The sequence below is a fragment of the Mandrillus leucophaeus genome, unplaced genomic scaffold (assembly GCF_000951045.1).
Source record: "Mandrillus leucophaeus isolate KB7577 unplaced genomic scaffold, Mleu.le_1.0 Scaffold628, whole genome shotgun sequence".
Taxonomy (NCBI): domain Eukaryota; kingdom Metazoa; phylum Chordata; class Mammalia; order Primates; family Cercopithecidae; genus Mandrillus; species Mandrillus leucophaeus.
The window spans coordinates 164,362-178,740 of NW_012106786.1; the positions used below are offsets into that span (position 1 = coordinate 164,362).

Genomic DNA, 14,379 nt, shown 5'->3' on the forward strand with positions numbered 1-14,379 from the left:
AAAAAAAAAAAAAATCACTTTGGATTCATGGATTTTTTTAAAACAATACTCCATGTGGGCCAGGCAATGTGGCTCATGCCTGTAATCCCAGCAGTTTGGGAGGCCGAGGTGGGTGGATGGCTTGAGACCAGGAGTTCAAGACCAGCCTGGCCAACATGGTGAAACCCTGTCTCTACTAAAAATACAACAACTGGCCAGGTGCGGTGGCTCAGGCCTGTAATCTCAGCACTTTGGGAGACCAAGGCGGGCGGATCACGAGGTCATGAGATCGAGACTATCCTGGCTAACATGGTGAAACCCTGTCTCTACTAAAAAAATACAAAAAAATTAGCTGGGCATGGTGCTGCCTGTAGTCCCAGCTACTGGGAAGGCTGAGGCAGGAGAATGGTGTGAACCCGGGAGGCGGAGCTTGCAGTGAGCCGAGATCGTGCCACTGCACTCCAGCCTGAGCGACGCAGCGAGACTCCGTCTCAAAAATAAATAAATAATTAAATAAAAAAACAGTTAGCTGGGTGTGGTGATGGGGTGCCTGTAATCCCAGCTACTCGGGAGGCTGAAGCAGGAGAATCACTTGAACCCAGGAGGCGGAGGTTGCCTGAGCTGAGATCACACTGCTGCACTCCAGCCTGGGCAACATAGCGTGACTCTGTCTCAAAAAAGAAAGAAAAGAAAAAAAAATTCACATGGTTATTACTTTTGATACTCTAATTGTCCCAAATTTGGTTGGTTGTAGCCTTTTCAGATTGGCTCTTGTGTCCTTTTGACTTGCCTCCATTAGTTATTGAGTACTTTCTTCTTTCTGATACCACAAGATGTTCCAGGCTAACCTTGTATTTCCTTTTCCTGGCTTGGAACCAGCCATATATATTTTTAAAATTCTGTGTTCATACTGATACCTCCGCTTTGAATCCAACACCACAAGGCTCTTTCTTACCTTTCCATGGTCTGTATTCTGTCTCCTTCAGTGAGAACCCACCTTCCCCAAATCATCAGCACACTGACTCATTTGCCCTCTTCTGTAGTATACATGGCAAAGCTTTAGAGTCATTGCAGCAGTACCAGCAGTAAGAGTAAACCTGCTAAAATTCATGACTTTTTTGCAGTTTCTTTTTCTTTTTTTGAGACAGGGTCTTGCTCTGTTACCCAGGCTGGAGTGCAGTGGCGCAATCACACCTCACTGCAGCCTTGACTTCCAGAGTTGGAGTGATCCTCTCACCTCAGCCTCAGGAGAAGCTGGGACTATAGGCGCACATCACCATGTCCCGCTAATGTTTGTATTTTTTTTTTTTTTTTGAGATGGAGTCTCACTCTGTCGCCAGGCTGGAGGGCAGTGGCATAATCTCGGCTCACTACAACCTCTACCTCCCAGGGTCAAGTGATTCTCCTGCTTCAGTCTCCCGAGTAGCTGGGACTACAGGCACATGCCACCACACCCATGTAACTTTTGTATTTTTAGTAGAGATGGAGTTTCACCATGTTGGCCAGGATGGTCTTGATCTCTTGACCTCGTGATCCACACGTCTCGGCCTCTCAAAGTCCTGGGATTATAGGCGTGAGCTACCGTGCCTGGCGATGTTTGTATTTTTTCTAGAGACTGTATCTTGCTGTGTTACCCAGGCTGGTCTTGAACTTCTGAGCTCAAGTGATCCATCTGCCTTGGCATCTCAAGGTGCTGGGATTCCCGTCATGAGCCACTGCACCCAGCCTGTTTGCACTTATTTTTGCCCTTGAGGTTTATCTTTCTAAGAGTACACAGAATTACTGTGATCAAAAGTTACTTGGGCCTTTTTTTTTTGTCTGTAAGATTGTTAGCAATTTAAAGTATAGTTAGCTTGATTTGTTTTTGTTTCAGTTTTAGGGTTTGCTTTTCTTTTTGGTTTAAGTTTTTGAAATATGGAAGTCATTTTATGTGTACAAGTATATTAAAAAAGCTTGTTAACAAGTATGTAAAGAATGGAAGTCTCTCTACTCATCCATTACTTTCTGGTTGATTCTTCCTGTGTTTCTTTTCAAAAATAAGCAAATTCATATGTGCATTTTTACTTCCCCTTTCTTACATAAGGGGTAGCATATGATTTACACTTTTCGTCCTCTGCTTTTTTTTTTTTTTTTTAAACTTAATATATCCTGGAAAGCATTCCACAGCAGTTTACTGAGCTCATCTTTATTTTTTTTTAATTTATTTTATTTTTTTGAGACATGGTTTCACTCTGTCACCCAGGCTGGAGCGCAGCAGCGCCATCTTGGCTCACTGCAACCTCTGCCTTCTGGGTTCGAGATTCTCCCACCTCAGCCTCATGAGTAGTTGGGATTACAGGCTCATGCTATCATGCCCGGCTAATTTTTGTATTTTTTTGGTAGAGATGGGGTTTCACCATGTTGGCCAGGCTATTCTCAAACTCCTGACCTCAAGTGATCCTCCTGCCTTCGCCTCTGAAAGTGCTGGGATTACAGGTGTGAGTCACCGTGGCTGGCCTCTTTTTTACATCTGTGTAATACTCTATTGCATGATGCATCTTGTATATTTAAATAGTCACATTTAGGTTGCTTTCAGCATTTTGCTAATGCAAGTAGTGTCATGTTGAATAACGTGTGTGTTTGTCATTTCTTATATCTGGGTAAATGACTAACAGGATCAGGATTATTGGGTTAAAAGGAAAATATATTCTTATTCTCTTCCTTTTCTTTAACATGAAAGGTTTACCATACAGACTGTTGTACATCTTGCTTTTTTTAACTAATCATGTTTTTGGAGATTTTTCCATATCAGTACCCGGAGAACCTCTTTCTCTTTTTAAAATTTTTAACAGCTGCAGAGCATTTTTAAAAATAGCTGCGGAACAGTCCATTGTACGACTGTACCATTGGTTTAATCAGTCCCCTATTGATGTTATCCTTTGTTATTCAAAACAGTGCTGCAATTAATGCACCTGTGTATGGGTATCATTTCCTGATTGTCTCTATCATACTCTTCTCTTTTCTTTTTGTGGTAGATGTTACTGGGTTTTTATATCTGTATTTGATCCCATATCACAAAAGGGCCCAGAAGATTGTAATTGCCCGATCTTTTAATCAGGTCCAGAGGAATTTGACTGGAATGCTAGAAGTGTTTTTATATGGGGGGGGGGGTGTGTGTGTATGTTTTTCCTTTGAGACAGTCTTGCTCTGTTGCCCAGGCTGGAGTGCAGTGGTGCAATCACGGCTTACTGCAGCCTCCACCTCCCAGACTCAAGCAGTCCTCCCACTTCAGCCTCCTGAGGAACTGGGACTACAGGCACGCACCACCGTGCCTGCCTAATTTTTTATTTTTTGTAGAGAAGGAATCTCACTATGTTGGCCAGACTGGTCTTGAACTACTGGTCTCAAGTGATCCTCCTGCCTCAGCCTCCCAAAATGATGGAATTACAGGTGTGAGCCACTGCGCCTAGCCTGAAGTTTTTATTTTAAAGCAAACTTCTCATGGAAGTCTAACACACAGGAGATTGCACAAGTTGTAACTGTATGCTTGGAGAATGTTCACAAAATCTACCTCTGTGTATCCAGCACCCCTACCAGGAACAGATGCCGGGCCCCCAGTCGCTGCCCCATCAAGGGTAATACTGCCTTGACTTCTAATACCATAGATTAGTTTTTCCTGTTCCAAAACTTTAAGCAAATTTCTGCCCAGCTTTTAAATATTGCATTGCCTTAGCACTTGGTTGTGGACCATTTTCTGCTGTTGACTATATAAATGTCCACCAAAGTTACTGTTCTAACAAGGTGATTGCTGCTTGGTTTCCTTGGTGTTAACTTGCCAATGATTACTTAGCATGGGTCAACCAGGCCTGCTGCTGAACTTCCAGGAGCAGAGCATGTTTGTACATTCCAGATTCCTATAAGACGCCCTGTCCAGGTGTCCCCCAGCGTCTCATATCCTGCGTGTCCATAGCACACGCTGCTTGTCCTCCCCTGGAACCTCCGCCTCGTCTCACACAGGCTTGTCATGATGGGTCTCCACCATCCACTCGGAGTTAAGTGGGCAGGGAGTCTTCCAAATGCTCCCTTTCCCCTACTCCTTAAAACCACCTCAAGACCCCTTCAAACTTGTCTCCGAAGGGTCTCAGGGAGCACAGCCTGCCCACCTTGCCTCTCTAGCCTCATCTGCTGCTCCCTCATTTGCATTCTGCTTTGGCCATAGTGGCTTTCTTTCCCTTATGATAGGTGGCTCATGCCTATAATCCCAGCACTTTGGGAGTCCAAAGCGGGAGGATTGCTTGAGGCCAGGAATTTGAAACCAGCTGTGCAACACAGCAAGACCTCCTATCTACAAAATATTTAAAAATTAGCATAGTAGCCTGTCCCTGTAGTCTAGCTACTCAAGAGGCTGAGGCAGGAGGATGGCTTGAGCCCGGGAGTGCCACTTTACCCCAGCCTGGGTGACAGAGTGAGACCCTGTCTAAGAAAAAACACAAGTGTGAAGCTCCTTCCTAGTGAGGAACTGTCCCTGTAGGATGCTTTCCCATCTGTCTGGAAGGCTGTTTTTCCCGGGGAACTCTTCTTCATTCTTCAGGTCTTTACTACCACTTGTATTTAATTTCCCTGAGGCTGGATACAGTGGTTCATGCCTATAATCCTAGCACTTTGGGAGGCTGAGGCAGGTGGATTGCTTGAGCCTAGGAATTCAAATTAGCCTGGGCAATATGGCGAAACTCAGTCTCTACAAAAAAATATAAAAATTAGCTGGGCATGGTTCATGCCTGTAGTTCCAGCTACTTAAGGAGGCTAAGCTTGGAGGATCACCTGAGCCTGGGGAGGCTGAGGCTGCAGTGAGCTGAATTTGTACCACTGCACTCCAGCCTGGGCAACAGAGAGAGACCCCATCTCAAAAAAAGTTTTTTTAATTAAAATAATTTAATTTCCCTGACTCCCCAGACCAGATTAGATCACTGTGACATGCTATGTATGTTTTCATGGCAGCTGTGCTTGCCTTTTATATGATTTACTGCAGAGGTGATTGTTTCATGGGGAGAGCAGGGACCACATCTGTCTTGCTCATTCTCTCTTCCAGCACCATATAAGTGTCTTAATAAATGAACAAAGGCAAAAGGAGTGAAGGGAGGCTAGCCTGTGACCAAGGCTGAGGCTCAGTCTGTACTTCAAGGTCAAGGAATAGAATGTCACTTGGCTTTCCCTATATGGGATCCCTTCCCAGGTTCCTTTCCCATCCTTGGATGGGGTTTTCGGAGGGTAGATTTTGTACCTTGAGGCAGAGGGCAGGAGCAGCTGGGAAGATGCAGCTGGTGGAAGGGTGGCTCTGGGAGGAGGGGAGCTGCCTCCATTGTGTTCACGGTACTGTGGGAGTATGTGCTGGGTCCTGTCCTGGGGAGCTTGCTATGCAGATGGGGAGTAGAGAGGGACTGGGTTGAGTGTGGTCCGATCTCATCCTTCTCTGGCTTTTCTTTCCTTCCAGTTCAGGACAAGAGGTGTGGGCAGGCCACTGGGCCGACTGGTACCATCATGGCAGGTAAGGAGAGGGGCAGGCTGTGTGAGTAGGACATGACAGTGAGCATAGCGTGGATGGCCCTCTTCCTGGTCCCCTTATCTCCCCTAGTCTTTGGAGGCCAGATTCTTTCCATCTTATTGTCCCTAAGCTTTCCCCACTCTCTCCACTGAGGCCTGTCTGAGAACCTCAACATGACATTGTCTAGCCCTCTGTCAGATCTTTGGTCCTAGGGACCAGGAATTGAGCACCTTGATGTCCTTGTCTTACTGTCCATCTGCCTGATTAGTGGCCCCCCTCCCCTCTGTCTCTATTGCTTTCTAATACTCTGAGGCCTTTTTTTATCTGGTTCAGAAGGCTCAGAGGTATAGAATGCCAAAGTTGGAGGGAACTTTAAGAACCGTATAGCCCAGCCCCCACTCCAGCAGATAAACTGAGGTCTAGAGAGGGGTGATGATTTGCCCCAGAGCACAAATGCTGAATGGAGGCTGGAACCCACATCTGTAGATTCTCACACATCCCGCTTCCTCTGCTTGGAGCTGCCCCCACTGAGAGGGTGGCACCTTGAGGCCCCGAGACAGTGTCACTCAGAATTAAAAAACAATAACTGTGGTCTGTCAAGGTGACATTGTTTTTTATTCTGAGTGACACTGTCTTAGGGCATTTGGCTACTTTGGGATCATCTCAGCTGACCTGGGGAGGTAGGGACGGCTGAGTGGGGAAAACAGAGCGGCCGGTGGCCACAGGGGCCAATAGGGCAGCACAGCCAGAGAAATGATGAGTGTCTTGGATTATCAGGGGAAAGACTGGAGGTGATGTTGTGCAATGTGTCTCATCCACAGAGAAAGTGAACAACTTCCCACCATTGCCCAAATTCATCCCGCTGAAGCCATGTTTCTACCAAGACTTTGAGGCAGACATTCCTCCCCAGCATCTCAGCATGACCAAGCGCCTCTACTACCTCTGGATGTGTGAGTGCCGTGGGATGGGGGTGGGCCAGGGTGACTGGAGGAGGAAGGAAGACTGGGCGTGCTGGGCAGCAGGATGGGGTGCCCACAGGCCCGACTGTCCTTCAGTCCCACTGTGGCATATGCATGGACCATAAGTCTTCCCCTGCCAGGCTCCCGGAGGCTTCTTCCATGGGCCACTTCCCCGACTGGGCCTCAGTTTCCATCAACCTCCCCATCTAGGCCTCTCCTCCCTTCCTTCCCCTCCACCCTCCTTTCACAGAGCATCTGGACAGGGGTCCCTCTCTGCAGTGTAATCCCTGTCTTCTTGCTTCCCCTTTCCCTTCCACTGGAGTAACTTTCCAGGGAACATCTGAGGACTGTCAGGACCTCAGGATTCTGGATTTGGAGAGGAATCCTTCCCTCAAAACCTTATTTGTCTTGCTTTCTCTGGAAGATTGCTCAAAGAGGAGGATTCAACTGGGAGTTGGGAGCTGTGGGGTCATGTTCGTCTGGACACTGTGCTTCCCAAGCAGCAGGTTCCTCATTTGTAGGAAGAGAGTATTGGCTTGGCGATTGCTGTGATTCCATGCAGCTCTGTGTTGGGTGGTCTGTACCTGTAAGAGTCTAATGTCAGGCACAGTGGTTCACACCTGTGATCCTGGCACTTTGGGAGGCTAAGCCAGGAGGATCACTTGAGGTAAGGAGTTTAAGACCAGCCTGGGCAACACAGCAAGACCCCTATCTCTACAGAAAATTAAAAAAAAAAAAAAATTAGGCCTGTGTGGTGGCTCACACTTGTAGTCCAGCTACTCAGGAGGCCAAGGCAGAGGATCCAATGAGCCTAGAAGTTTGAGACCAGTGTGGGCAACATAGCAAGACCCCATCTCTTAAGAAAACTAGCTAGGGATAGTGGCACTTGCCTGTAGTCCTAGCTACTCAGGGGACTAAGGTGTGAGGATCACTTGAGCCCAGGAGTTCAAGGCTGCAGTGAGCTATGATCATGCTACTGCATTCCACCTTGGGTGACAGAGTAAGCACCTGTCTCTAAAAAAAAAATTAAATAATCTAGAATTCTTTATTTAGAAAACCTTAGCGTCAATGTTCTAAGGTTTTAAGGTTGAGAGTGTAAAGGCCTCATTTCTGGTGATCTGCAGCAGGTGGTGGGAAAGGTGTCTTCTTGGGAGGATGGGACTTGGCTGTGCTGAGATTGGTTAGAAGGTACCTCTTAGGCATGTGAGGGGAAGGCAGGCTGGCTATCCTGTGCTGGGTGTGAACCCCAGAAGCCAAAGATACCCGCAGTGTGACTACAGTTGGATTCTGCTATGTGTGACATTGCCCTCAGTGAGGCCTGCACTTAGCTGCCTACCTGGGCAGATGCTTGCACATGCCAGGAAGGTGGTAAAATATGCTGTCTTTGCAGCAGGTCCCCCATGGCATGGTAGGAAGAGGATGGGGCAGATAGACTCCGTTTCAAGGCCTGGCTTGGCCTTTGAGTAAAGAAGGGATCTCCTACCATGTAACCTGAGAGAAGGGGGGATGGAACAGGTGTGGGTAAGTCTGTAGATGTTGGGAAGCAAATAAGGAAGTTAACTCTGATGGCTTCCGTTTTTTCCATCAAATATGATGTAGTGGGGAGAGTGGGCTCAGGACGAGGCTATGGCCATGTTTGTAGACAGAGAGTGAGGACACTCTCCAAAGAAACCTGGCCCCTAAGATTTCTGGGCCACACACAAGGTCCATTTGAGGTTGGCTGATGTGAATTTATACTCCTGCCAGTCTTCCTCATGGGGTCCCCTTTTTTCTCAGCGACATTCAGCTCAGGTACAGATGAGAATTGTGTTCATCTAGGATGAGTGTGACCAGAAGACAGGGCAGGAGAGGGAATAAGAAAATGAGTAATGAATTATGGAATCTAAGCTGGATAGGGGGAAGAGTGAAGACAGACAGAAACTGATCGCTAGAGAGAGAGGGGCTGAGCCCATAGGTATCCATTCCAGAGAGGAAGCAGAGTAATTGCAGCAGAAGTGTTTGAGCAAGGGAGCTGGGGACAGATTGGACTAGGGAGAGATGTAACCAATGTAATAGGTTAGTGTCTTTTCTATATAAAGAGCAAATAAAATCAGTTTTTAACACCAAGTCTCCAGGAGATTTTGGGACAATGAACAGGGATAGAGGAAATACAGCTGAATGTACAGGAAGAAATGCCCACTCATTATGAGGGGCCCTGAGATGGGTGACATGGTGGTCAGGCCAGGCTTGTGGGTCACTGTCTGACCTGGACTCTGGGAACTCCACTCCTGGGAACATCTCATCCAGAAGCTGGATTTAAGGGCTATAAATATCTCCTTAAGTCCTCACTAGGCACTCACCAGGTGGTTTACTCCCAAGGAAATGTATATAACCCTTGAGGTGCTTAAGAGTTTTATTCAGAAGACAGGACCACAGATGCCTGGCTGTTTGAGGCCATGATTGAGCCCTCCTTCGTTTGTTTGTTCAGCAGGTCTTTGTGGACTTGGCTTTGTTTTCAAGGAAGGGAGTGCCCTGATGTTAGATAATGATGTGCTGCACAGACCTGGGTGTGTATTAGTACCGGCATCACTTTTATCTGTAAATCTTTGAGGTCCCTGCTGGCCATGACTCAGTGACACTATGCCTCCTAGTTCAGATAGATGAGGTGGGGACAGAGGAGGGAGAGCCTGGGTCCTGTTCTTGGGGAACTTTTAGTCTGGTTGATGGGCTGGGATTTATATCTGGGGAAACTTGAGAGCAGCCCAGGTCAGTAGAAGGTCAGAGGGATGGGAGATGATGAGGTTGCAGTAGCAAAGGAAGACTTCTTCGAGGAGCTGGCATGAGAGTTATCTAAGAAATAGCTTAGATAGCTGGGCACAGTGACTCACACCTATAATCTGGCACTGTGGGAAGCCGAGGCGGGTGGATCACCTGAGGTCAGGAGTTCGAGACCAGCCTGGCCAACTTGGCGAAGACCCATCTCTACTAAAAATATAAAAATTAGCTGGGCATGGTGGCGGGTGCCTGTAATCCCGGCTACTCGGGAGGCTGAGGCAGGAGAATCGCTTGAACCTGAGAAGTGGAGGTTGCAGTAAGCTGAGATCACGCCACTGCACTCCAGCCTGGGCTACAGAGCAAGATTCCATCTCAAAAAAAAAAAAAAAAAGAAATAGATTAAATAAAGACTGAGATTCCAAGGCCAGGTGTGGTGGCTCACATCTGTAATCCCAGCACTTTGGGAGGCCTTGGCGGGTGGGTCACGAGGTCAGGAGATCGAGACCATTCTGGCTAACAAGGTGAAAACCTGTCTCTACTAAAAAAATACAAAAAAAATTAGCTGGGCATGGTGGCGGGCGCCTGTAGTCCCAACTGCTTGGGAGGCTGAGGCAGGAGGATGGCTTGAACCCGGGAGGCGGAGCTTTCAGTGAGCCAAGATCGGCCACTGCACTGCAGCCTGGGCGACAGAGAAAGACTCTCTCTCAAAAAAAAAAAAAAAGACTGAGATTCCAGCCGCCAATGCCTGCCCTATTTAAGTGCAAGGTAGATGGCACAATGCCTAGAAGAGATGTTTCCACAAGGCCTTTTACTTTTCCCTTTCCATGCCCCTCTTTCGAAAGAGAAAGTGTAAGGTCGGTTTCCCATGTCCTGGACTTGGTGATTGCTGTGAGTCTGGGAGGGTGAGGGGCTGAAGCCATTCTTATAAGGACAAAAGCATTTTACCACCCTGAGGCTTTGGAGCCCTTCAAAGAGGCTTGCTGGGCAGAAGCTCTGGGTTCTGGAGCCTGTGCTCTCCAGATTTCTCAGGAGTGGGTGCTGGGGTTGTTGGGGGGCGGGGGCGGCGGTTGGTTTGAGCTCCCAGCTTGCTTTCTTACAGTCTTTACTCCTCTGTGTGTGTATGTGTGTCTCATGTGTCTCTGTATGTATTTGTTGGTACGGGTTGTGGGTCTTTTGTGTGGGTGTGAATCTGTGAATGTATCTGCATCTCTCTGTGTTTGTGCTATTGGCCTGGCTTGATTGTGGGTCTCTGTTGTGTTACTGGTGTGTGCGTGCCCATGTCCGTGTGCTCATGTGTCTCTCTATGGGCCTGGGTGTCTGTCTCTATGTGTGCATGTGCTCCTGGGCCTGCAGTGAACAGCGTCACGCTGGCCGTGAACCTGGTGGGCTGTCTCGCGTGGCTGATCGGAGGCGGGGGAGCCACCAACTTTGGCCTCGCCTTTCTCTGGCTCATCCTCTTCACACCCTGCTCCTACGTCTGCTGGTTTCGGCCCATTTACAAGGCCTTCAAGTAAGTGGTTGGTACTAACTGCAGTGCCTAGCCGTCTCTTTGCCTGTCTCCCCTGCCTCTTCTCCATATCTTTTCTCACTTCTTTTTTTTTTGTTTACCCTCCCCCAAACTCACTTTCCTTTGTTCACCTTTGGCTCAGATTGCTAGGTAGGGCTGGGCTTGGGCTTTCTGGGGGTACCAGGTTGAGGTGAGAGGGCTGAGAGTTAGTTCCTTTCCTCCTCACTCTACCCTTGGGTAGGGGAAATACAGAGAGACCAGGCCTATTTTTTCTTCTGTCGTCACCTTCCTCGGGCAGCTGCATGTTAAATTTTGCCTATGGGGCTGCCTGTCTTGGTGGAGCTGCCCATCCTAGTACCTGTGGGGCTAGCCGACTTGGTGCCAAGGACACCATCTATCCATGTGCCAATGGAACCAGCCAGCCATGCACCATGGACGCTGTTCACGTGCAATGAGGTCATCCAACTGTGTGCCAAAGGGAACACCCATCCACGTATCGGTGGAACTTGCTGTCTCGGTGCCAGTGGGTGTCCACCTAGTGCCAAATGGCATTTTCAATCTTTGTGCCCATGTGACTATTCATCAATGTACCAAGGCTATCTGTCTTAGTGCCAGTAGAATATCCATCTCAATGCTAATGGGGCCTTAAATCTCTTTGTGCCAATCAGGCCATCTATCTAAGTGCCAATTAGCTACTATTTTGGTGCCAATAGGGTGTCCATTCTAGTGCCAATGCGATTTTCTATCTCTGAGCCTATGGGACCATCCATCCATGTACCAGTGGAGCTAGCTGTCTTGGTGCCGGTGTCCATCCCCTTGACAATGAGACTGTTTATTCCTGCCTCAATGGAGCCATCTATTTCTATGCCAATAAGCCGTCCATCCATGTAACAGTGGGTGGTCTGTTCATGAGGAAATCCCTCCCTGTGCAATGTTGCAACACACAGGTCTACCATGTGGAAACTTGCAAAGATGTATGGGTAAAACTATCCCATTCTGACCTCTCATTTAAGGCCTTTAAATGTCTTCTGTCCATTACGCACTTAAACTTGGAAGGGCTTGGGGGCCTTGAAGGCAGGGAAGCCCTGGCCTTCTGCCCAGGTGACGGGAGCCACCTCCTCTGCCGCAGGACTGACAGCTCCTTCAGCTTCATGGCATTCTTCTTTACCTTCATGGCTCAGTTGGTCATCAGCATCATCCAGGCTGTGGGCATCCCAGGCTGGGGCGTCTGGTAAGAGGCAGGGGTGTGGCCTGGGGCTGGAAGGGGTGGCACTGCGGGTGTATCTTTTGCGTACCTTTGTGTGCTAAGCTGCCTAGCCTATGGGGCCTGAGTGACATGGGTTGTTGGGAGAGTGAGAGGATTCGGGATAGTGTAGTAGTACAGCCATAGCATCAGAGGGAAGGAGAACCTGGCAGTGGTTTCTTGGGGGCTGAGGGGTGTCAGGGATTATGGGAAAATCTGGGGAAAGGAAGTGTTGTATCTGAAGAGCACCTCTGAGCCACAGGGAAGGGGTCTTCTTGAGCCACTGACACAGGCCCTTTGGGTATCAGTAAGATGGTCCCTCTGCATCCAGTGATATGTGTCCTCCCTGTGACAATGAGATGGTCCCTTCCTCTGGGAGAGGGGCTCCTGGGCACCGCTCATCCTGCCCGCAGCCCCACACTGGCCTCTTCCTGCAGCGGCTGGATTGCCACCATCTCCTTCTTCGGAACGAACATTGGCTCGGCGGTGGTGATGCTAATTCCCACTGTCATGTTCACAGTGATGGCCGTCTTTTCCTTCATCGCCCTCAGCATGGTACGTGGTCCCCTCAAGGGTGAGAAGGTGGCTTAGGGAAGGGGCTGTGTTCTGAAACAAGCCCTCCTCCAAGTTACAAGAGGATCCTGAGGTCTTCCAAGAGACTCACTCTGGAATGGCCTGCAGGACTCTCCTACAGAGGCATGCATAGGGAGGGAGCACTGTTTTTTTTTTTTACAGATGGGTCCCATCTATTTCCTGGATGGGCTGTCTTTTTTCTTTGATTAACCCTTTCTTATGCTCTTTTTTCCTACAGGTTCATAAATTTTACCGGGGAAGTGGGGGGAGTTTCAGCAAAGCTCAGGAGGAGTGGACAACAGGGGCATGGAAGAATCCACACGTGCAGCAGGCGGCCCAGAATGCAGCCATGGGGGCAGCCCAGGGTGCCATGAATCAGCCTCAGACTCAGTATTCTGCCACCCCCAACTACACATACTCCAATGAGATGTGAACCAGCCACACCTACCAGGTGGCAGGGCTGGGGCCATTGGGACAGGGGGCTGAAGCCACATCATCATTTGTGGTGACCAAGCAGGGTTCCCCCTTTCCTTTTTCTCCTTCCCTACTTTGTACAAAGGACCAGAGTTTTTTTTTTATATATATATATATATATATATATATATATATATATATATATATATACACACACACACACACACACACACACATATATATATATATATATATATATGTATATGTCTGTCCCCCGGCCCCCAACCTTTGTATTCTGCTCTTGGCACTCAGCTGTGGGCTGCACGTGGAGCTGTCCCGTGCGGTGGTAGCTGTGTCCGTGTCCCCTCGTGAAATAATGTGCAGTGGAGGTCTCTTGTTGTGGTGCTAGATGTGTGTTTAGAGCTAAACCAGCCCCCACCCCCATCCTCCACCTGCCCCTCCTGCCCCTTGCCCCTCTGACCCTGGTCCAGGGACCCCTCACAGGGCCAGGGGATGCATAGCAGAAAGACTGGCCCCTTCCTAGGGTTATAAGCTGGAACTGCTTCCACTTTCAGTCTTCCTGGGACGCAGCAGTTTTTAGCACTCTTGGTGGTGGGTGGGAGGATGGGTACAAGCCCAGGATATTCCCTTGCTCTTCTCATCCGTCCAGGCCTCCCCTCCCTCAGCCTCCTCCTCCCTCATCTGTTCCCTAATGTCACATTCCCTGTGCTATCTTCCCTTGCCCAGGGTCTGTCTGTCTCTTTCCTACGTGGCTTTTCTTTGTCTTCCCCGAGGCTGAGTATCCCAGTTTTATCTGCTCCTGAGACTGAGCCCAGATCCCCAAATCTAACTTGATTTACAGTTCAAGGAAGCTGATGAGGGAGTTGGGCCTTACCCCTGATGTAGGAGGGGCACACAGCTGGGGGTGCAGAGCCCACCTGGGTAACTGACACCCAGGGGATGGAAATGCAGGGTTTCTACTTGGGCCTGAGAGTTTCGTCTGCAGGGGCAGGCTCCTTTTTTCTCTCCCCTGCCTTCTCCTCCTTCTCTCCCCAGAGCCCCCTTGAGCCCCTCTGCATATGTCCCTCTGCCTCCTCCCCATGCCCCCAGCTGCTGTAGCTTGATTCTCCTACCCTGACCGCACCATGTGCCAGGTGGCATCTGCCTTACTGCCTTCCCTGAGGAGTTGGGACATGCTGGGCAGTTGTCAGATGTAAAGGCACAGCTGGAGCAGAGGGCATGTCAGTAATGATTGGTCCCTGGGGAAGGGATGCTCCAGCACACTGGGGTATCTAGGTGTCTCTCAGTGACTGTTGGATTCCTGGGAGCAGTAGCTGTTCTGTTTGGATCTGGTAGAAGGGACAGGGGCTCAGAGGGCTAGGCCCGGAGGGAAGGTCAGAGGAGAAGGCAGGCAGGGCCCAGTGAGAGG

The 14,379-nt window shown here is 49.0% G+C and overlaps 1 protein-coding gene across 1 annotated transcript in view; it reads left to right on the top strand.

Moving 5' to 3' along the window:
* The window catches only part of SCAMP5 (secretory carrier membrane protein 5), a 25,438-nt gene extending 12,401 nt beyond the window's left edge, over nucleotides 1–13,037 (top strand). The window contains exons 2-8 of the mRNA XM_012000376.1: nucleotides 3,544–3,593; nucleotides 5,450–5,503; nucleotides 6,322–6,450; nucleotides 10,567–10,723; nucleotides 11,850–11,951; nucleotides 12,377–12,518; nucleotides 12,775–13,037. Coding sequence (XP_011855766.1) covers nucleotides 5,497–5,503; nucleotides 6,322–6,450; nucleotides 10,567–10,723; nucleotides 11,850–11,951; nucleotides 12,377–12,518; nucleotides 12,775–12,969 — 732 coding nt within the window. The 5' untranslated portion in view covers nucleotides 3,544–3,593; nucleotides 5,450–5,496 and the 3' untranslated portion in view covers nucleotides 12,970–13,037. The remainder of the gene's footprint in view (nucleotides 1–3,543; nucleotides 3,594–5,449; nucleotides 5,504–6,321; nucleotides 6,451–10,566; nucleotides 10,724–11,849; nucleotides 11,952–12,376; nucleotides 12,519–12,774) is intronic.
* The last annotated feature ends 1,342 nt before the right edge of the window (nucleotides 13,038–14,379 follow it).